Source organism: Drosophila erecta, unplaced genomic scaffold (assembly GCF_003286155.1).
Source record: "Drosophila erecta strain 14021-0224.00,06,07 unplaced genomic scaffold, DereRS2 tig00000021-arrow-pilon, whole genome shotgun sequence".
NCBI classification, from domain to species: Eukaryota; Metazoa; Arthropoda; class Insecta; order Diptera; family Drosophilidae; genus Drosophila; species Drosophila erecta.
In genome coordinates, this window is record NW_020825198.1 from 13046601 (window position 1) to 13069823 (window position 23223).

The window sequence follows — 23223 nt, forward strand, 5'->3', positions numbered from 1 at the left end:
TTGTTTAAAGCAGGTTGATTTCTACGATTTTCCTTAGTACTTTTTATTAGTTCAAATCGGTATTTTGCTTCGTTTTCATTTTATACACTCTTTTATGTGTTTCTCTCTTTTGTATACCATATACATATATAGATTTTTTCGAAAGTTTTGTGGGCTTTGCTTGTAGAAAAACTTAAAAAGTTTCTTTAAAATATAAATTTCTTGTCATAAAATTAAATACCTCTTTAAAGTTGTTTTAGAAAAGACCTAACTAAAAACTATGAACATAGCACATTGTAAACATGTTTGTGTAGTGCAGCCATAAATATTGTATGGTATGTTTATAATATAATAGGGGAATATTAGATTGTTAAATAAGAAAGTAGGCTTTACAACTACGGAGAAATTCTAGCACATGATATATGGATCTGGGTTCTCCCGCTTCCTTCTTTAAACATAGATTTAAACTGAGTTTGGCTTGCATATTGCCCTTTACGTTATGTAATGTTGTTTGCTTGGTTAGCTTTCGTGTTGTACATATATATGTTAACATATATATATTATGGTTATCTTACGACTATATGGACTCTTATCCGCCCTTATTCATGTTGCATCTGCACTCGTTATAAGCTTTAACAATTATGGTTGCCGCGCGGGCCAAAAATTATATAGAAAAACAAAAACTACATACATCTGCATAGCTCAAACTATTTACATTGGACTGATTTTTTGGGGACTGAACGCCAGAATTTAGCTGTGGGTGGTTTTTAAATTATTTGTCGGTATGTCTATGTATGGATAGTGTAGTTTTTGTTTCAATCACATGTTTGCACTCCCAACGAAAATGGTGAATAACTTAAGGAAATGTTGTTGATGTTGTGAAGATTGCCGGTGCTTCATGGTTGGAATAAAGCTCTTTCTGCCCGAGTAATTAAGCATTCTCATCGGTCATGTATATGTAGCCATGCTGCTGCAATATGCTCAAACGCTTCTCAACGGCATCGCGATCTATTGCAATAGCAGTAATTATTAAGAAATTAGTTATACTTTCTCTAGTTATTAAGTTGTGACTTACATTTGTTCAGCAGCGTTTTGTCCTGCGGATGATTGCACTTTTGCACCAACGAATGAAGCAGAATGTGTGCCGTGTTGTAACGCTCGAAGCAGTTCTTGGTGTTCTTCAGTAGCTCATCCAGAGCAGCCGCCTGGCACTGAAGAGGATTAGGAAATCATTAGTTATTAGTCAAAAGAAACATATGGAGCAGAGTATTCCTTACCATATCCAGTGCGTAGTCATACAGAATCTTGTCCGCCGTTATGTTAAATGCATTCGCCTTCTGCAAGAGTCCGCTGCCATTGAGGCGTTTCGATTCGAACAGCATGCTCCGGTATTTGGCGTTCATAGTGAGCAAAGCTAGGGGTCAACAAAATGTATTGAAGAGGATGTGGCTGCAAAAGCTGATCTTCTAACTCACCATTCTTCACATTGGACGACGGCTTTAGCTGGCCGTTGCTCAGCTGCTGGGAAGCCAGATTCATCCCGGACGAGAGGAGCTGAAGTCCCCGGACGAGCAGCACCAGGCGCTCGGCACGTTTGCAGTGCTCAGGTGCGTGTGGCGGTATCTGCTGGGCATCCGCTGACGCCGCTTGCGCCGCCGACTGGCTGCCTGCCACCATGAACGTGGAGAGCGGTGCGCATCGCGAGTCGGCCACTTCCTGGATGCAATCGGTGAGTGCCAGGACAAAGTTCAGCTTGGACAATGTCTCGTTGTGCTCGCGATCCATCAGCGTCTCTTCGGAGAGCTCTGGGGCCTGGAATGCATGTGGTTCTCCACCACCACCGGCTCCTGTGTCCAGCAGACTATGTAGCCCACCAGTGGCCCCCAGTTCGGGCAGCGTAAAAGCTCGCGGTCCCAGCATGTGATGCTGATTGTTGTTCTCCGATCCACTGCCCGCCGATCCAATCGAGCCCAGTGATCCCGGCGCCACCAGCATTGTGGGACTGCCCAAAGTGGGCAACTTGGTAAGCGCTGCGGACGGCAGAACTGGGGAGCTATTGCCACTTCGGCGCAACGGCGATTGCGAGTGTCCTGGCGACACCTGCCATGTGCTGGGAGCATGTGGCGGCGGAGTCTCCGACAGCGATCCTCCCGAGGCGGAACGCATTCGCGTGGGCGGCGTTCCAATGGCAAACTGCACCGCCGGCGGTGAGATCGAGTTAATGTCACTGCTCACACTGCTCTTGCGCTGATCCGGTCGCGGTTGCTTCACGCTAATTGGCTGCGACCGGGGTATCTGCTGGCCACCCAGCGTGGCTACCGTTAACGGTCCGGGTCTGGCCACCTGGCGACGAGCGGGAGCTGGCACTGGTTTGGGTTCAGAGATGGGCAGACTGCTGGGACGTGGCGGACTGGATTGATTTTGTTGCTGCTGTGGACGTTGGCCACCGGAAGCGGGCTGGGCTTGGACTTGGGCCTGGGCCAGACCTTGGCGCTGGTCCTCCGGAAGGTTCTTGGGCACCAGCACAAAGTCATCGGAGTCCTCGTGGGAGCTGCACGATCCGCTGTTGTTCTCGCTGTCGCACAGGACGCCCACGTTGGTGATGGTGGCACAAATAGCCGGATTGGCCACCACGGACACTGAAAACATGAAATAGGAAGCGTTGAATTCGGGGTCATTTACATATATGGTTCCCATTAATCATTTCTAATGATTAATTGATTTTGTCGTAAGCAACTAATATGAGCAACGTTTTAAATGCTTAATAAGGCACACTTTTTCGTTTAATTGCGCCACTTGAAATTAACATAAAGTTGTTAAATAATGCCAGGGTGTTAATTTCTGTATTTTCTCGAAGAGTTATCACCTGCTTTCAAGTTAAGTGAGTTTTTATTAAAAGCAGGCGGATTGTGGTTTTCAAAGGTGTGTAATGAACCCATTGTGATTGGCAATTGTGTTTGTTAAGTGAACCCTGATGGAGGCGACCGAATGTAACACCTACCCGTGTTCTCGTCCTCCTGGGCCTCCTGCTCCTCGCGCTCCTTCTGCTGCTGCTCGGCCAGCTTGACCAGCTTCAGTTCCTGCTCGAGCTGCTGCTGCAAGGGGCTCTTGGCCTTGGCAGGCGGTGTGCCGCCCAGCGGTGGCATGTCAACTGCAAGAACACCACTCTTAGAGACTCGTCGTCGCAGGCTGGCTGCTTGACTAGGCTCACCTGGCGACGCGGCCGCCTTCTTGCCCTGAAGGAAGCGGTGCACAAAGAAGCTCTCGTACGAGATGCGATCCTTGGAGTTGCGCCGCAGCAGGCACAGCAGCAGATCCCTCAGATCAGGCGAGACGCCACTTGGAATTCTTCAAAGAAACTGGGTTAATAGCCTTCTTAAGGTATTATGAGGTATCTTACTTTGGTGCCAGGTTGGCATTCTGCTCGTAGTAGGACTTCAGTTCGTTGGGCGTTTGTGCATAGAATGGCGCCTTGCCAGTCAAACACTGGTAGACAATCGTTCCCAGCGACCAGAGATCCGCCTTGGAGTCGTACTGCAGCGACATGATCACCTCGGGAGCCTTTGGAAATCAAATATATCGTATTATTTAATACTTCGACTGTTGTACGTTTTCTAATTACCATATACATGGGAGAGCCGCACAGAGTGGCTGCCATGGCGCCCTCGTTCAGAAAACGCGCAAACCCAAAATCGGCTGTAAAAAAGAAATGTTAAAATAGTATAATATACATATATATCAGGGAAAGTATTTGACTATATGAATTTTTGCTAGTAATACCCAGTTTTTTAGGGTAATAACTTTAATTAGAGCTTTTAATAAGAGCTTTTTTAGAGAATATATATATATTTTTGTTTTTATTACAAAGCTTACCAATTTTCAGGGTTATTTTCGATGGAGCTGGCAATGTTTTGCCATAATTGTGCGATAGCAAAATGTTTTGTGGCTTGAGATCACGGTGCACAATTCCTTTGGTATAAAGTGCCTTCATAGCACCAGCTGGAATAAGGGGAAACAAAAGAAAGTTGTATTATAGCTCCTGATACTGATATCAATCAAATATTTCGCAGTTCTAAGTCAAGTCCATCAAGTTCTTTTAATAAAATTGTTGATGATGACTAGAAATATTAGTTAGGACTACGCCTTATATGGGATGTTCGAGTCTCACCTAGTTGCACGAGAAAGAGCCTAACGGTATCCTCGCTCAGCGTCCCCTTGACACTCAGATAATCCGCCAAGTCGCCGCCATTGCAGTACTGTAAAGAGAAAGTCAAAAGGAGGAAGAGTGAGTGGGGCTGATTGGAAAATCAAATTAAGAGAGACCCCCACGCCAAGCACGAGTCAAGAGTTCAGCCCGCATATAAATCTAAATCTTCTGGGACCCCAAAGACCAGTCAAAAGCAGAATGCAACCCATGCAAACGAATTAGGTCCAATCAGTGCGAAAATGAAAGAGCCCCGAGATTTGATTCAGTCGGTCTTTCCATCTTTTTGCTTTCAGCTGCTCGACTTTTGTGCAAGTCCCAGACAATCACAGAAAACGGCAAGGTCAAAGCGAATATGATTTATGGCAATTTTCTGAATCAAGAACTGGAATTAGGGAAATATGTCTATGGATCAGCCAGCCAGCTGCTTTTCTTTTGTCGTTGGCCCAACAAAAGTTCTGTTCCGGTTTATGCCAGCAGATGCGGTGAAAGAGTTGGGGTAAAAGTAAGCTATAAAATTTTGACTATGTTAGGGGAATTTACACTTGGAAATTTGAAATGCACTTCCTTGTAACATTACTTTAAAATAAGTAAATGATCATTGAATTTCCCATACTCAACTTACGATAATTGATGCTTTGCTCTTATGATTTTTACCATCAGCCGTTAATATTGAACGTTTAAAAATAATCTTTAAAGTATTCGAAGTTACCTTACATTTAAAAACAGCGAACAAGGAAAATGTTTGAAAGTGAATGGAATTTCACAATATTGCAAAATTTTGAAAGCAGCCCTCGCTAAAATGTTAATGAAGAAAACCCCTGTCTCTCCAAAATGCCGTTATTTTTTTGGCCTGAGCAAGTTGCCAAAAAGGATTTGCGAAGTTTGACCTTGAGGCCGCCAATCAAAGACATGACTATAGAATTCCACGCGAACACACCACCAAAAACCAACAAAGTAATGTGCGCGGCGAACATTTTTATCCGTTTTTATGGACTTTTTGTTTTCCATGAGAAACTATATGGACCACTTACAGTTTAATGAGCAAACAAAGCAACATTAGGCAATTAAACAGCCAAATTGAAATGACAAAAGATTTCACTGCACTGGCGTTTTGTGAAATCGCTAAAATCGCCGAAGAGCAGCGAAGAGAAAAGAACATTAAACAAAAAGTCATTGACATGCAAAGTACACAAACATAAAAGTAAAAGTTTGAAAGAAATGGGGAAATACTCGCTTGAAGAGGGCTTTTTTCCTCTAGGGTTTTTAACAATTCTTAAATTATATGCCATATGCAATGCGATTTATTTCCCGGCAACAAGTGCCCATGAGTAAGCGATTTATTGGAAAATGCACTTGCGTAATTAATGGGCTTCTCTGTTTTTTTTCTTTTTCGTTTTTAAAATATTATTTTGAAGAATCGAGTATGAAGAGAGCGCTTTGGGAGCGAAGAGAAGACTCTCTTCAGCCGCTCTCTCAAATTCAACTTTTGAGCTCGCTGCTTCTGCGGTTCCGTTCGCAGCTCATTCTCAATTCGACGGTGGCATGAATCGCACGTTATCGCGCGACAACAAAACGCCAAGTTAGCAAATCCTGAATCGACATTTCAACGCGATACACCTCCATTCAGTACAATTCAATGAGAAAACTACCCAGTGTAATACCTAATTTAGTAAATATATTATCGAACAAATATCAGAAAACGACGCGAGTCATTCGAAGTAAGCGCAGTGGACTAAAGGTCAACTTATTGTAGGCGATAAAAACAACGCTTATATACATTGTTCATCGCAATCACAACACAAAGACCTAGAAACGGAATTAAAACAAGAGTTTAACTAAGTACTCGGTGAATCAAATAATCAAACAAACCTATCACTTATCACTCAAATCACGTCCAATTGAATCGGTATGATTCAGCCCAGTGTTTCACATTTTTCAAGCAAATTATGTAAAAATGTAAACTGCGAAGCTTCCCTCTTTTCATATCAAAAGGCAGGCCGCCGACCGATTTATAAGTCAAGTCCAAAGCAAAGTTCATTACGATCGGCATTAATTCTAATCGGACAAGTGTGTAATTAATTTTATTATTATTGCAAGCCGGCTTAAATAGTTCTTTGTGTTTACAATTCTGCTGCTTACAAATAATGTTGAAAATAATAGTTTGAAACTTTTAATTTATAATGTGATGTAATGTTTATTAATTAAAATAAGTTTACTCAACCGATTAGGTTTCATTTACAGCGATTAATATTAGAGCCTTTGGGTTGTTTTCAATTAATTTCATTATTGATATTTGATATACTATTAGGAGTGAAAACTTAATACATCGATTAAAAAGTCAGAAGTTGGTTAATAGCTAAGTAGAAATCGCGAGGGGATGAGACACAGCAATTAAGTATTAAAAACTGATAAGATAACCACGGCTAAACATTAAACTTAACATGAGAGAGAGTTGGGGAAAGAGAGAGATAACTTTTGTCGCTCTTTGGAGCTCACACTGACACACACAGACACCTGTTCAGTCATTCGAACGGAATGGGAATTGCTGGCGAATTTTTTGCTCATTTGAGAATCGGCATCGAGTGGAAAAGTTCGTGCGAGCGGAGTGAAAAATAATTATTTAACTTTTGGCAAAAGTAAGCCGGCAAATGTAAATGGGTATTAATCAACTTTGAAGCTGTAATTTCAAAGCGAAACAGATGAACACGAAAAGTGCAAAGTGAAAAGAGAAAAGCAGTGCAAAAATATACCCCTAACACCTAATAAAATCTATTTTCAGCTTGAACATTTCCACATCAAGTTCGCGAACAACACGAAAATGCAATGAAAACCGTGAGATAAACACAAATATTAACAACACGCCTGAAGACGCAGTGAAATCAAAGCTAAACAAATATCAATAAACAAATAATAATATTATTATAATGCACGTGTACTACAAGTTCGGATTACTGCTGATATTTTTGCTAAGCGTGAGGTAAACATTAAATTGCAATAAATATTTACAGATCTCGATATGCGAAGAAAACACATTTGTTATTCTTATGGGGCTGGAAAAGTAATCCATTTATTTATAGAAATCAGCAAGCCCTTGGCTAAAAACGAAGCGACAAAGACACGGGGCAAAGTTTCCGTTTAGCAACATTCGCAGTGATTAATTCACTCAAATCGGAATAACGACAGGTGAACCCGAGTAACGGGACTTTGACCCGCCCACAACTGAGATATCAATGCCAAATGGAATACTCACGCATGGGGTTATAAAACAAAAAGCAACTTTTTATTGATAGTCCACGGCAACCGCTCTTAATTGCCGCCTTTAATATATGTATGGTGCACGAATTTACACTCTACTTAATCATATCGCATAATCTGATAAAAATAATAACAATTCCCCGGTTGTCCGATAATTTATACCGTTATTTCTTATCAAATTGTTTGCTCAGCGTTTTGAATTTCTCAGCCAATATCGAAGCAAAATTGCAAATGACACGAAAATTTACAACTGTCTCGAATTTCAGATTTTTTTATTGAATTTATAACTCAGATGTGCTTTAGCCATTTCCGATTTCGTAAAGTACACATAAAAATCGAATTATATATGTAATAATAAATATATAGCATTGTTCTCTTACCATTAACAAGGCTTTTCAAATACTTGTGTGTTTAAAAACCTCAATTTTTATATTACTTTTATCATTCTCTTCTTCACAAGTTTGTATCGATGTATTTTTCCAGTGCATATAAGCCCATTTCCCTATTGATTTTCGGGCCTTTTCGAGTCTTTTTAGCCACTAGAAATCAAATGTCAAAGTAGAGTGCTTTCAAGTGCGCCGCTTCCAATTTTAGTCACTTCATTCAAGTAGTCAAGGGAATTACTTAGACTAGGTCGTCATGCTTAGTAACAGTTTAGAGATCTTTCGTAATACCCATTAACTTGCTCGAGCAGCTGAAGCTTGAAGGCAATTCGAAACGTCCGATAAATATATCTTTATTATCCGGTAGGAGTATATATCAATTATTAGTCCCATATCAGCACATGTGGTTCGAGCATTCGACTCTCTAAGGTAGTTCGTTCGATTCGTTTTGGCACTTTTAAGGATTGAAGAGGCTCTTCAACATTCATTGCAACTTCACTCAAAAGTCACGCAATTGAAGAGAACTCTAAATGGCAGTCCAAAGACCCACTTGAACTACTCTACCAGCCAGTTTCCACCTTTTTCTTAATGAAAACACCCACTAGAACTGAAGTCGGCGAATGCAAGGATAACGAACGATTTAGAATCAGGCGAGCCAGTCGCAAAAAATTAAGAGGGTTTACAAAAGGCAGCAAAAAAATAAAACAAAACACTAAAAGTGAGAGTGAACGAAATCGTAAACTAAAACCGGTCGAGTTGTCTCTTTTGCCATGAGGTAAACTGGTTTTATCTGTGCTTTTTGCTGAATAGCTACAGTACGTTTCGGAAATGTTAGGCCAGTCAACAGAAACAAAGATATAAAAATAAATGTGTGGTTTCTAAATATTCTTTAACTCGAAGATCCTTCTTTTATGGATTCTATTAGATTCTTTCTATTAGATTCTACGTTATTCTAAAATAACTTAAGGCTAGTCATTTTAAATTGCACTTACAGTTCTGCATCACTTCTATCGTTGTGCCCACAACTGTAGGGAGAAATACTTTGAATGTTTGCTCGCACATGTGAGTACATTCATTCATGCTCTTTCGTGGAGCAAACATAAACAATAGCCGTATAATGATAGTGGGGAAAACGAATGTTTCTGTGTGGCTTTGGCGTGGTCATAGCAAAATGGGTCAAGAGCGTTTTCAGGACAAATTAGCTAGGTGTGTTCGCCTTCAAGACGTGAGTGATGTAACCACGTTCTGCTTAGAACCCAGCGACAATCTTAAGCCAAGTATTGACAATTTTGGACTTTTGGTAAAACAACTTAACGAATTTGGCAAGTAATTGCTCTATCAGAAAAGCGATTTCGTTTGTAATTGCCCTGCGTTTTTCTTCAAAAGCTATGTGTATTCGTTTAAAACGCTTTATAAGTCGAGGAAAAACCAAATTGGTATATGGCTGGATTATTGAGTCGAGACAAGCAATAATCTAATGAATATTCTTACAGCATCAGCCACACAAATGCCGCTCCAGCGGGCAGTGAGGAGGCCAATCCCCTCGATGACTACAGCGATGATGACTACAGTGAAACAACGACAGGCGAGGAATCGCCAGAGACAGCAGAAAATAGACTGATGCCACAATCATCCTCCACATCGACAACCACCACATTTCGACCAATATTTAGTGAGTACCAGCGTACTGATAGCGTTCAGAAATGCAAAGCTAATGGTGACTTATTTTACAGACATACCACGGCGCAGCAACCATGTCCTGGAGCCCAGTTGCCCGCGCAACTGCCTCTGCCTGGAGGACTTCAAGTTCGTTCAGTGTGCCAATGCCCATTTAACCCATGTGCCCCTGGACATGCCCAAAACGGCGGCCATCATCGATCTGAGCCACAATGTGATTGCCGAACTGAGGCCGGAGGATTTTGCCAATCTGTCCAGAGCGGTGGAAATCAATCTGAATCACAATTTGATCAGCAGAATAGACAAGGATGTAAGTGCACAAATGATTCTACGAACTGTGCCCAATCCTGTTTGTATTTCAATTGTGTAATCATTGCATTATCCTTTGTAGGTCTTTCAGGGGTCAGAGCGCTTGAAGCGCCTGCGGCTGGCCAACAACCGTCTGACCAAAATCGATCCCGACACCTTTGCGGCGGCCAAGGAACTGACGCTACTTGATTTGAGCAACAACACCATAGCCCAGCGACTGGATGGGTCCTTCCTGAATCAGCCCGACTTGGTGGAGTTCAGTTGCGTCAACTGCAGCTGGACGGAGCTGCCGGAGCAGACGTTCCAGAACATGAGTGGGTTGGAGGTGCTGCGCTTGAACAAGAACGATTTCAAACAGGTGAGAATCGCGCGCCAATAGTGCGATAGCGCATTCGTTTGTGAGCTATCGCCGGTGCTATCGATAGTTGGCGCAGCTCCAGCCAAAACAGCTGTGCTTGCCATCGCCCACCACTATATAGCTGTCCCGCTCACGCTTTTCCATTCCGACAGCAAATCAATACGAAAGCTTTCTCGCCGCTAACAAAAATAATTAAACTGAAGCTGCCGGAACTGGAGCAACCGAAGATCGAGGAGCTGTGCGGCCTGCTGACCTCCATCGATACGATTAGCTTCCTCAACTTCGACATCAGCTGCTACGAGTTCGTGCTGGGCACCCCCTTCAACGGCAGCCTCATCTATCCCACGGAGCCGCCACTCAAGGGGACTTCTGATCCGCCCAGTACTGCGAGGCCAGTTACCTCCACACCTGCACCGCCGAGAAGTGGTGAGCTATTTCCCGTGACTCGTACATCATCTAGCTAACGTGGCTATTACTCTTGCCCATTGTTCGCCATTAGCCAATCGCAATCGGGGCACAATGGACAACAGCACGGAGCTGGTCAAAGCCGGAATCCTGAGCTCCGAGACCAGCACCAGTGGAGTGAGCGTGGAACCGCCTGCCGAGAACCAGACCAACCAGGTGCAGATCTCCCAGGAGGCCATCAACACGCTGCTCATCTGTGAGTACAACTCGGGACTAAGTTTCATAACTCCAACTACCACATGCCTCATTACCAAACCAAATGAAATGGTTAGAGCGGTTCTCGCTATTTCCCTGTTATTTTAAACAGTGAGTCTCAAAGCAAAGTACATATCATTATATTTAAGTGTATGGTTGTTTGAGTTATAGACCTTTTACTGCGATACAAAACTATACTAATTTGTTCGATCTTACCCACCAGGCATCATGGTTTTGGCCGTGATTGGTATCGTCATCGGACTCATTTGCCGCCAGGATATTGGCGGCATCAAAACCAAATGCTGCCGCACTAGCAAACCAGAGCCAAAGGATCAGGTCCATCCCACTGAGGAGATACCACTGAATAAGCTAGCCTAAGAAAACTTTCCAAAAAACAAACCAAACGATCGAAGGTGAAGAGAGAATCCTATCCTCCTCCAGTTTCGAGAACAATACCCATTTCCATTTTGCCGGCATTTTTGATAGATTATAAATAGGTATATGTCACGTATGTATTTGGCTAATTAGTTAACTATTTTGACTCGGTATCTAGCCTAACTATATTCTCTCCTACTTTCTTTCCCGCACAACAACTGCCCCGAATCCGCTGTTAGATTCTAGTTGTTAGTCGGAGTACGTTAAGCTTAGCTTAGGTTAGCGTCCTGTTCTTTAGGGGAACTCGGTAAATGGGATCCCGCACCACAACTCCTGGCACTGTTCTAGTTTTAGATGCAAAATCAATTTCCATCGCAACACTTAAATTAATGTAACCCCTAGATACACTAGTTGCTAGCTTTAGACTTTTGCCAAAATACAATAAAAGTAATTATTGTACATAGTAAAAAAAAGGAAACTCGTGTTTTGAGTGATAAATTATGAAACAATACGGGAGCGAAAGCTCCCTGAAATAAAACACCTGATAGCATTGATTATCCACCCATCCACCCTCTCTTCATATCACATTCCTATCTCCAGACAACGAAATTAAGCACCAAATAAACACATCATAATATATTGGCAAGATAAATAAACAAATCTGATGAACGAATAGTAGCCAAAATGGTGGGAAAGGCGCCTTAGAATAACACGTGGCCGCGGAACCAATAAATATTCACCAGCCACACGAAAACGAACTGATTACAATAATCCGTGGAGCGCCCTCCCTCTGCCTCTCTGGTGGCAAACACATTAGAATACAAAGCAAACAAGGCGAATGAGGCCAAAGTCAGGCGATCGAATGTGTACCAACTACTACTATACACAGCAGATGAAACAAAACACTCCCTTCCTATCGCTTGTACACCCCGCCAGCTCGATTGTGCTCCACCTACGATGATGACATGCAATCGTGTGGCCACAACAATGTGGCGTTTTAAGGCAAACTCGCAACAAAACAAAAGCCCAAAGTTTTCGTTTCGATTAGAACTATTTTGGAAACAGGCTAGCTTGAGTTCTGAAAATATGCAAACTTAAAAACTACATCAAAATTAATGAGATTATTAAATTGGTCATTTTTAAAACAAAATCTGAATAAAAGATACTGATGTAACCCATTATATACCCAGCACATTACTAATATTTTATCATTGTAAACATTTTTATTTAATTTAATAAACCAATCTAATTCCAGGTCTTCTCCTGGTCTTTTAAGAGCTAGGGTATTTTGTGGAAAACAACCCTATCCAATCTTATCAGTGACAATGCTCGCCAAAAGGAAGCTAATTCTCGTGCCGCGGGCATTTGACCTAATTTCAAGATAATAGATTGTTTATAAACAGTGCGCGCTAAAAGCATGCGAACACCTGTAACTCAAATTGAGTTGAACAAATTTGAGGTCAGATGTAGGTATCCAATGTGCTTTTGCCTTCAATTAACGTTAAGAAACTGCGTATTAAACATTCAGAAATCGCAAAACAACAAAACAAAGTATCAGTAAAACAAAATATAAAAAAAAAAACTGCCTGTTTATTAAACCACTGAAAATACTTATAATTCCACAGGGTTTTGGCTCTATAAATCTGCTTCGTCTAATTAACCTTGTTTTAAGACTCCCAGTATAATTTTAACTTTATTCCCTAAGCTATGAATTTAAAGTATAAACATTTCCATCGAGTGTATTTTTAAGCAGCAGAAAATCGACGCAAATCGCTTTTACCATTCTATTCTCACTTTATTTCTGTTTACGAATTCATTTCGCAACTTCCGCAATTAATGGCGTAGCATTCAGGCCAAGAAAAGGAGGTCTAAAGGGGGTGGTGGGCGGTGGGTGGTTTGTGATTTGGGGGAGGGACATGACGTGGAACTGGTCGACGTGCACTTTGCAATTCCCCTATACGATACCATGTGGAGTGAATCACACACGTTTTAGCCATAAAAGCATTTAATATTTATGAATTTCTCGCTTCGCTATGCGGATATTTTAATGGTGTTTCGGACCAAACTCACCTCCATGACCAGGCTGACGCAATCCTGGGACTCCTTGCAGTCCAGCAGAGCCACCACATTCTCATGGTGCAGCTCGGTGAGCTCCTTCAGGATCTTGATCTCCTTGCCGAGCAGATTCTGCGTCTTCAGTAGTCCCTTCTTCGTGATGCACTTGATGGCCACCGGCATGTGTTTCTGTAACAGCGGATGAAACGCACTTCATTAATATTTGATCGAGGGTTACTCACTTCAAAGTCATTGAACGGCTAGCCCAATTACGAATCAAAGTCAGCGGAATGACTCAATTTATTCGTATGGGAATTTAATTGACACAAAACTGGCGAAACAGAATGCGAAAAGGATTAACATTTTCTATTTCGCATTTGTTTTAGAATCCACCACAAAGAAATGTCGCTCAATATGATATAAACATTTTAATTAACAAAATAACAAAACTGTTTATCGGTCAATTACCTTAGGTCCAAGTTTTTAAATTTTCTGTATGTATTTATTATTTGCTTCAAGCTATATAAGTAAATGCACTTCAAGCAATAGGGAAGGTGCAAGATGTTCTCCTTTTAATTCATATTTATAACATATTTTTTAGTTCAGTTTTAGTTTTCCTTGGCTACCTTGGATAACTTTTGATTTTTTAATTAGTTTTATATAAAATGCTATATTTGTTCAGGATCACAAACCTCTGTCTTTGTGAGAAGCACTACGAGTACATGTCTATGGAGTTCATCTCCCTATATCTAAAACCCATAATCTTTGCATACAGCTGCGGCCATAAATTTGCCTTCCAAATGTTTACATTCTCCTTGAGCAAATGTCTTTGGCCTGCTTCAATTAGCAGGCACCGAAACAAGGAAATGCGGCAAATGCAAATCCCCGGTACCCCAGAAGGCGAGGCTCCAACACATTGGAGGGTCTCGCTCGGTTAAATGTTATTATTAGATACGCAAAAACGCATTCAACCGGCGGGCGGACCAAAGACGGGGGACAGGTTACTAATATTGGTGAATAAGTCTGTTTACTCGGCCGCCGGAGTGATGAACTTGGCGGGGAATTGCAGGTAAGACAAGTTAACCAGTTGAAATGCGCCACTGATAAGGCCGAATCGTCGTTAACTGCACCGCTTCTACTCCAGGCCCCTCGTATCGAGTTCCCCTTGATGTGATCGCCTTATTTGCTTTCAACTTAGCAGGTGACAATGACTCTTTGTCTGGGTTTGCTCTTTGCGTCGTCTGTCCCTGGCTAAAACTCATTACAAAAGACGAAAGTGTAAACTTAAACAAGTTTACCTACTACAAGGAAGCACACAATCAGATAGTGGTTAGTCTGGTACCGAAGTGTCGACTGGGAATTATCCTATGCCCACCATGAAGTGTGTGGGGCTGTGTTTTTGAGATCATTATAAAGTTATGATGCTCCAAAGTTGGGTTGTTCATATAAATTGCCTAAAAGTCCGGTTTCAACTTGTTTCTTAGTGTATTTTTTTTATAGCTTTAATGAGTAATAACTCTGTCATTAAACTAACCAGTAAATATTGTACATAGAAGTCTTTTGAGTAAGCAGCAGATAGTGCTGCTGTAAATTTGATTACTAGTCGGAATACCCTTGAAACTTGCAAATTACTGGGTGTAGATATAACCAGACATTCCATAGGCTTCCCCTTTGAATATCGAATCACCTCAGCCGACGTTCACACGTTGTTTGAATGGCAAATGATAATCGATATGTTCCCTCCACGCGGACATAATCTTTCGCTGGGCACTCGCAGATGTATTTATACAATTTGCATTTTTTTTTTGTATCAGTTAAGTGCAGTGAATCAAGCGATTCTTACAGCTTCTGACCGATAACAAGGCTCCTGCACTTTTGTTTGTTTGAGCCTATCTTCAAGCGAGTTCAACTGCATTCAGTTGCCAACCATCTGGCAGTGTTTAATGGGGTACGACCTCTGACATTTGGCGAGATTACAAGAGGCAATTGGATCAAGTCAGTAAGAAAAAGATTATGTTATCAACAGAACAAACAATGTGATCCAATTAGTTCTTTTTCTTAGATCTTATTCCTAGGATGATACGTGAACCTTAGTTAGATTTTTGAGAATCGCATAGAAAGGCGGTCTGTTTAAATGGGAATAAGCCTACTCGAACAACTTAAATCCAACAAAACAAACAATGTGATCCAATTAGTTCTTTTCCGCAGATCTTATTCCCAGGATGATACGTGAACCTTACCTAGATTTTTAAGAATCGCATAGAAAGGCGGTCTGCTTAAATGAGAATAAACCAACTTGAATCCAACAGAATAACCAATGTGATCCAATTAGTTATTTTTCTTAGATCTTAAGCCTAGGATGAAACGTGAACCTTAGCTAGATTTTTGAGAATCGCATAGAAAGGCGGTCTGTTTAAATGGGAATAATCCAACTCGAACAACTTAAGTCTTGAATCCAACAGAACAACCAATGTGATCCAATTAGGTGCTTTTCTTAAATCTTATCCCTAGGATGATACGTGAGCCTTAGCTAGATTTTTGAGAATCGCATAGAAAGGCGGTCTGTTTAAATGGGAATAAGCCTACTCGAACAACTAAAATCTTGAATCCAACTGAACAACCAATGTGATCCAATTAGTTACTTTTCTTAGATCTTATCCCTAGGATGATACGTGAACCTTAGCTTTTTGAGAATCGCATAGAAAGGCGGTCTTTTTAAATGAGAATAAACCAACTTAACAACTTGAATCCAACAGAACAACCAATGTGATCCAATTAGTTATTTTTCTTAGATCTTATTCCTAGGATGATACGTGAACCTTAGCTAGATTTTTGAGAATCGCATAGAAAGGCGGTCTGCTTAAAGGGGAATAAGCCCACTTGAACAACTTAAATCCAACATAACAAACAATGTGATCCCATTAGTTCTTTTTCTAAGATCTTATTCCCAGGATGATACGTGAACCTTACCTAGATTTTTGAGAATCGCATAGAAAGGCGGTCTGCTTAAAGGGGAATAAGCCCACTTGAACAACTTAAATCCAACAGAACAAACAATGTGATCCCATTAGTTCTTTTTCTTAGATGAACCTTAGCTAGATTTATGAGAATCGCATAGAACGGCATGTATTGAACCAACATGTATTCTAATTTAAAGTGATTAATGCGTATTATTCCAGAATAAATGAACTTTTTTTTAATGAGAAAGGCGAAACATTTTATTTTATTATTGACCAGTCTTAATATATTTCCTTGAATATATCTGGCTCTTTACGTCACTGCCTTGTATTCTGTTTACCTTCTAGTCGAAGATAATAATACCGAACAAGATTAGATTACCCATTAAAGCCATTGGGGTCTCCGGACAGCGGAAACCGAGCCGTTCTTGACCCAATCACCTCAATCAACAAAGCGCAAGCGAAAACTGTGTCAAAAGCGAACGGGAAAGTTGCTGCACACCTGATCGGTGAAAAATGGAAAATCAGACCTCCGATCCCAGGGATTCCTGCAATTCTTCAAAGCCACAAGTCATGGGGTGCAGCAGCATCAGGTTAAGCATTTCACCAAAAACACACACCGAACAACAAAAAATGGTTCAACGAACTGGGGGGCTCGATAAGGCATTGCAAATTGGCTGCTTTGCTGGGGAGCTTAAGTGCAATGGCCCCTCAACTAACAGCAAGAAAGAAAAACATTTCTTTTGGCCAAAAATAGCTGGCTGAATGTGATAATAATTGCGCAGAAAATGCGAGAAAGAGTGAAGCCAGAGACAATAGCGAGTGAAAAATGAAGTGCAGCACATCATCTACGGAGGCCAGGCCAAAGTATCTGATGGATACAAACAACTTCAACTGGTTTGGTGGGTGAAAATATATCTGCCCATTGCCGCAAAGCTTCGCAAACAACACGCGGAAATTCTCGAATTTCTCGAATATTTTTGCGACGCAAAAACATTTACTTCAATAACGCATAATTCACGACCGATCGGATGACAAGTCAGCCGACTAACTTTTATAGAATACCATCCATCGATCTGGAGCTGAACAAGACAAACTAGTTTCTCGTGAGAATCGCTTAGGCTTATATGATATAATCTGATGGCTAGATGTCTGGCGGCTTTTGCTGAATATAATAAGCGTTAATTTCGATTTGTTTTGGTCTGCACGTGTTTAGCCTGTTGTTCCCACCATCACAAATTAGAAAGGTGATTTCGATTTAATAGAGTGGGTTTCTCTTCGAACTTGTTGCCCAACATTAGACTTCCGTATATTTCAACTGTTAACAAACACAATCAGATCAGTTTCCAAATAATAAAACTGAAGAAATCATGTCAAACTTCACCACTGATTTCTTATCAATGGTTGAATGCAGGCTTTAAGTCAAATATGAAAGAAACTAAACGTTTTTCCCTAGAAATCAATAAGAGGCTCGCCAACGAGCTATATTATACAACATTTTAAAGCGCTAACTATATTATATTCCCTAATCACGCTTTATAGGTATTAAACATTGTCAAGACGCATTTTCGCAGCCAAATGCAACAAATGAAGTGGAAGAGCGGCGACAAAATCAAATGCAAATTGCCACATAGCTACATATATGGACAAACAAAACGTATGAATATGCAAAATGCACATTGCGCAATGTTAGAAGGGGAGGGTTCCGAAAGCTACACAATAAACATTACACGCTTAGAACGTAATTTTTGCATGATTCCCCGCCGTCGACAACTTATGCAATTGGCGATAAAACGGATCGTTCGGTCCCTTTCGTGAATTATGGAAACACGTGTCGTCTGGGTTTCCACATGCCAGCGTATCCGCCAGATAAAGATTGATGGATTCATTCATGGCGATGCAAGGAAAACTAGCAGACTGTTCTTAGCACCGCAGCTGTTTGGCGTTTATTTTTAGAATCGAATTCGAATGGAGAAGATGCAGATCCTCCGAGGAGGATTTCCTTTTTTGTCCGCAAGTACGAGTATCTTTTGGTGTGTATCTTTAAAAGCAACACATGCTGGACTATTTTTAGCGAGTTTTCCGAGCACGTGCAGACAAAAGATACTCTTTTTGGAGTATCTGTCAAGCGACAGCCCCTTCGCGATACCTTGTCCTTCGAGCTGCTTAAGTAACCCAAGTGATTGCGACAGCGTTAAGTCGTAGAAAGAAATCGAAAACTGACGGACCACGAAACCAGTTACTTGAAATGGCCGTAAAAGGAAAGGCGCGGGAAGTGAACTCAGCTTAGCTCAACTCGCACTCCAACTATCTTCGAAAAAAGTGAACTCAAGTGGATTGAAACATCATAAATTATATATGAGTGGATAGAGGAGTACAACAAAGAAGAAGAGGAATAAGAGATTATAGGGAATTGCATAGTTTATCAGGAAATTTCAAGTGACTGTTAAGGCTAATTGTGTACAGATCCCTTTGGGATTTTAATTAAATGATTAACGATCGGTAGCGCGAAAGAAATGAGTTAAGCAGAAATAAGAAAATCTTTACTAGAAGGAAGATAGAAAAGCCATTAATGACAAATCCAAAATGAAGGACAGAGAGGGTCTGACAACAATAGAAAGAGACCAGACGAATGTCTGTATTACGTGTGAACCGATTGTCCCATTGTTATTGTAACTGGCATTGTAGTTGTTGTCACACTGCATTTGCAATTAATAATGTGATTACATTTACTGACGAGACGAACTTGAGCAATTTAGAAAAGAAAACAAAACAATTCAGTTGATAAGAGCTATTTATTTTTTATTTCGCTTTGTTGCACTAACAAAAACAAGAAAAACTCATGAAAAATACACTGAGCAACTTGCAAGAGATACAACTGGTCGACATAACATCGTATTGTCCATATGAGTGTTACATATGGGCTTTAAGGAGATAAACACACAAGTGGTGTGTAGGTGCGTGTTTTTAATGGATACAGAAATCAGCTGATGCAATAACTGGCAGCTGTTTCGAAAAACTTTTCGCTTCGAGCTTTCCACTTTGCGTGTTTTCAGTTGTTTTGTTTTGTTTTGTTTGGTTTTGCGTTTTATACTGAATGAAAATCAAGCAAAACACAGTCACTCATGCTAATGACCAGCAATTTAGGATTTTGATTTTTTGTGTTGACTATTTTTGATCAGTTTCGGTGGTTTTTTACTGAGGTAGAATTGATTAAAGTTGCTTGACCTGCAGCATTTAATTTGCCCAACTGGTTGAGCTGGTGACAATTAGCAGATCCTATTATGGCATTTAAATATGTTTGATTTGAGGGTAAATAATTATATTAATAATTAAATATTCGCAACAAATATTACTGATTACTTGGAAATTAATCAAAGCTATTGAACAGTTCATAGTTGAAACTAGTTGGCAATCTGTGCCTAATTTTCTGTTCACATATTCATACTGTTTAATTTGTTTACTTTGTAATGCCAGAGGAATTTCACAGCCCTTCTGCCGCCTAACACGCGCCATTATTTCTATTATTTCTCCAGTGACCCTGAAGTAGTTCAACACACTTCTACCGCGCATAAGTATACTTATATACATATGTACATACATATATGTATATATTCCATGTAGGTTTATATGTATGTTTATCATACGCAGTGGCTTTATTTGTATCGCCAAAATAAATCGCACGTGCGTGTGGCACCCAAATTTTGCTTAGAAATCGGAGGGGCTCGAAAAGCAACAATGGAGAATAAACAAAGCAAAACGCAAATTATTTGCAAGAAAACAAAAATGGAGCCATGCCTAAAAGCCCTCGAAAAAGGGGCTGTTTTTGCTTGGCAATTTTATTAGGTTCAGTACAGTGGGACGGAACTGATAAGCAGAATTATAAAAAAGATGGGATAAAATAAATGAGCAAGCCGAATTGAAATTCTAAAGAAAACATAAATATAATAACAATTTCTATTCTTCCAACTAGTCATAAACATTGTATTTTGAACTAGTATAAGAAGGAATCTACAATGAAAACTTTAAGTTATCTTTGCCCTTAAAATGAGTTTTTCTCTCTTTCAATCACAATATATCTGTTCATTTGGCGCTGTGTACTTAATATTTCCACCTGCACTGTGATCAGCTGATTTTGCGTTATATTTTAAGACATTTAGCGTGTTTCTTTGGATCTTGGTGCTTTCTGCGTGTTTACCTTTGACAATGGCGCATTGTTAATAACTTAGGGGCTTGTTATTGTATTATTAACAAATGCGACCAAGCCCCGCATTAAAATGAAAACAATAACAACGAATTAGATGTTGGGGAAAACAGGTTACTAATATGACGGAATTGTTTAGGATTTACATATGTACCTACTTATACGTACATATGCATGGAAGATATTTATTTGTTTTGGAAAGTAGCTCCGCTTACCTTGCGATGACGTCCTTTGTAGACGACGGCAAAGGCGCCGTGGCCCAGCATATCCTTGGAGCTATATTCATATTCCCCGACAATATTCATTGCATGCGAAAAGGGAGGAGGATGCGACGCCTGGAAGTGCTGCTCTCTCCCACACTCTCTCTCTCGTACACCCCCTCGCGCTCCACACTCTCTCACGCTCGTGCACGCACACTTGCTCTCCCCTTTTCTTTTCTTTTCTCTTCTGCTTTGCTTTTGCTTCCAATTGCAATTGTGGAAAATGGAAAATCAATTTCTTTCCCTCTTGGCCAGCCACTAAATGTGATTCTCTGGCCCTCGACGATCTCCGGAATTTTCACGTAACACCACCGCCGACTTTTCCTTCCACCTGGCCAGTTGACAATTATCGGGCACTCACTCTAATTTCACTTGTAATTGAATTAAACTGTTCTTTTCCGTGTGCGATTGTGTCGGTTTTCAGTGTGGTATTGCTTTTAATTTGCGGCCCCACACTCGAGTACAAAACACACACTTGCAGGATCGATGGCACAGACTCTCTCACATATGTACACACGCACACACGTACGATCAGCGCAATTTCCTTTCGGTTCTTCGAAAATTTAGCTTTTTGGTCCCAGCGAAAACTTTGCAAAACTGATTTTTCCAACTACTTCGCGAGAGAGACCAGTGGAAAAAGGCAAGACGAAAACACAACTAAGCGAGGTGGTGGGTTGGCCAGTGTGGCCGCAAGTGGGTTCAGCCAATACGCTCCCGCTCGAAAATTACCAAATACTTGAAAATACCAATGTAGTAATATATTATAATATAAATACCAACGTTCCAATTATGAATTTACTTTTAATTCAATTTTTGTGTTGACCAGTGTCAATTTGCCAAAGTGCCTATTTAGTTAGTTTATTATTTATTTTTAAATCTAATAATAAATGATATTTTCATTAATAAAATATATTATATTGTATTTAATGGGTAAGCCTAACTGATTCTAACTGATTTCGTTGATCAAAACTATCATTTGGTATTTTCCTGCAATAGTTAAATACAACCTGGTAACACTGAGTTGAGTTTAGCGAGCCACAGCAAAGCAAATCAAAACAAAAACGAAAATCCGCTTACTTAAACGATGGCGCGTTTGAATTAGTAAACAAATTTACGTAGGACACGGAAATTGCTCTTGATTATCTCCAAGGATTTGTATTTCAAATAAATATTCAAGGTGTCATCTTTCTCGGCCTGATTGTTTTTGTTGATACAACATTCACGTGGAGCAAACATCTGATTCGAATTTGTTGATAATGGGTGCTTCAAAAAAAGCCGGCCTGAAAATGGGTATGACGACTATATTTGCGAAAATTTCAATTGGTTTATTTAAACCAAGTCTTATTTTTTTAGGCAAAAAATCTTTAAGTCCTTTGAAAGGCGGAAAGAGTTCAAGAGATCAAAAAAGTACATCTATAGATAAGAAAAATAAATCAAATAAAAAACTTCTTACAGATGGAAGTGCCAAACAAAATATGGAAGTTTCAACGCCAAAAAGAAGTTCAGTCAAGAAAAGTACAGAAACGAAACCCCAAACAACTAAAAAGAGACGTTCCGCTGGGGATCATGGTTATATGGCCACAAAAAAACCAAGAATCGATAATAATATAACTTATAGTGAAGAAATTCAGTTTGCCAAGAACTTAATTGGAAAGCAAGGAACACCTGCTTATAACGAGTTCCTTGATTATTTAATTGAGGAAAAAAGTCTCAAAATTCTGAAAGAAAAAGGAATTAAGACAGCAAGTATGTCTAGTATTCTTGACAAATCTTATGCCAAGACCTCCAGAGCCTTCCAAGATCTGTATAATCTGTGGCTGGATGGAAATGGAGATAAAACACATTATATAACCACTTTGGATCATCAAGGCATCAATCTGTCGAATATGTCCAGCATTTTAAGTGGTTCAGGATCAAGTGCTGCCAAATCTTTCAAAGATCTGTATGAACTGTGGTTTGACCATACAGGAAATAAGACAATATATCTGAAAGTGCTAGAAGACAAAGGTATTAACCTTCAAAATATGTCTAGCATCCTCAGTAAAGCAGGGCCAAATTCAGCTAAAGCTTTCAAGGATCTGTACGACCTTTGGTTCGACGAACAAGGAAATAAGACGACATATTTAAAAACCCTAGAGAAAGAAGGAGTAAACCTACCCAACATGTCTAGTATCTTGAATGGGGCAGGATCAAAAGCAGTCGCAGCGTTTAAGGAATTGTATGACCTCTGGTTTGATGATCAGGGCACTAAAACAACGTACCTGAAAACCTTAGAAGAGGAAGGAATAAATCTCTCCAATGTGTCGGGCATTTTAAGCAAAGCTAAGAGTAATGCCGCAAAAGCATTCAAGGACTTGTACAACACCTGGTTCGATGAGCACGGAAACAAAACACTATATCTGAAAACTCTGGAAGATCAAGGAATCAATTTAAGAAATGTGTCCAGTATCTTAGGAGGAGCAGGTGCCAATGCCACCAAGGCTTTTAAGGAATTGTATAACCTGTGGTTCGATGAGCGCGGCAAAAAAACGAAACTTTTATTAA

At 40.3% G+C, this 23223-nt stretch overlaps 2 protein-coding genes across 8 annotated transcripts; one reads left to right on the forward strand and one right to left on the reverse strand.

Annotated features, from left to right (window-relative positions):
- Nucleotides 1-22: 22 nt before the first annotated feature.
- On the reverse strand, nt 23-21403 carry LOC6545460 (serine/threonine-protein kinase unc-51). Of its 2 annotated transcripts, XM_001972543.3 has the most exons (12): nt 20635-21403; nt 13274-13447; nt 4148-4235; nt 3853-3978; nt 3602-3675; nt 3380-3540; nt 3191-3327; nt 2981-3130; nt 1455-2618; nt 1257-1393; nt 1055-1190; nt 23-987 (listed from the first exon to the last, which is right to left on the reverse strand). In XM_001972543.3, the coding sequence occupies exons 1-12, from the start codon at nt 20722-20724 to the stop codon at nt 911-913; spliced, it is 2514 nt and encodes an 837-aa protein (XP_001972579.1). In that variant the 5' UTR covers nt 20725-21403; the 3' UTR covers nt 23-910. The 2 variants fall into 2 exon arrangements, with proteins under 2 accessions (XP_001972579.1, XP_015013160.1); XM_015157674.2 differs by having other exon boundaries at nt 2981-3327.
- LOC6545461 (leucine-rich repeat and transmembrane domain-containing protein 2) lies at nt 4667-11306 on the forward strand. 6 transcript variants are annotated; one of them, XM_026976463.1, is made up of 8 exons: nt 4667-4688; nt 6966-7163; nt 9318-9496; nt 9558-9811; nt 9893-10168; nt 10321-10594; nt 10668-10829; nt 11052-11306. In XM_026976463.1, the coding sequence occupies exons 2-8, from the start codon at nt 7111-7113 to the stop codon at nt 11204-11206; spliced, it is 1353 nt and encodes a 450-aa protein (XP_026832264.1). In that variant the 5' UTR covers nt 4667-4688; nt 6966-7110; the 3' UTR covers nt 11207-11306. The 6 variants fall into 6 exon arrangements, with proteins under 6 accessions (XP_026832264.1, XP_001972580.1, XP_026832262.1 ...); XM_001972544.3 differs by lacking the exon at nt 4667-4688 and adding an exon at nt 5704-5904; XM_026976461.1 differs by lacking the exon at nt 4667-4688 and adding an exon at nt 5704-5840.
- Nucleotides 21404-23223: the final 1820 nt, after the last annotated feature.

Bases quoted from the DNA above. Each gene is read 5' to 3' on its own strand.
- LOC6545461 (XM_026976463.1), top strand. From the start codon at position 7,111: ATGCACGTGTACTACAAGTTCGGATTACTGCTGATATTTTTGCTAAGC. The intron at 10,169-10,320 runs GTGAGAATCGCG...CCATTCCGACAG, and splicing joins ACAAGAACGATTTCAAACAG to CAAATCAATACGAAAGCTTT. The intron at 10,595-10,667 runs GTGAGCTATTTC...GTTCGCCATTAG, and splicing joins ACCTGCACCGCCGAGAAGTG to CCAATCGCAATCGGGGCACA.
- LOC6545460 (XM_015157674.2), bottom strand. From the start codon at position 20,724: ATGAATATTGTCGGGGAATATGAATATAGCTCCAAGGATATGCTGGGC. The intron at 3,328-3,379 runs GTAAGATACCTC...GTTTCTTTGAAG, and splicing joins AATGCCAACCTGGCACCAAA to AATTCCAAGTGGCGTCTCGC. The intron at 988-1,054 runs GTAAGTCACAAC...CTATTGCAATAG, and splicing joins CAAAACGCTGCTGAACAAAT to ATCGCGATGCCGTTGAGAAG.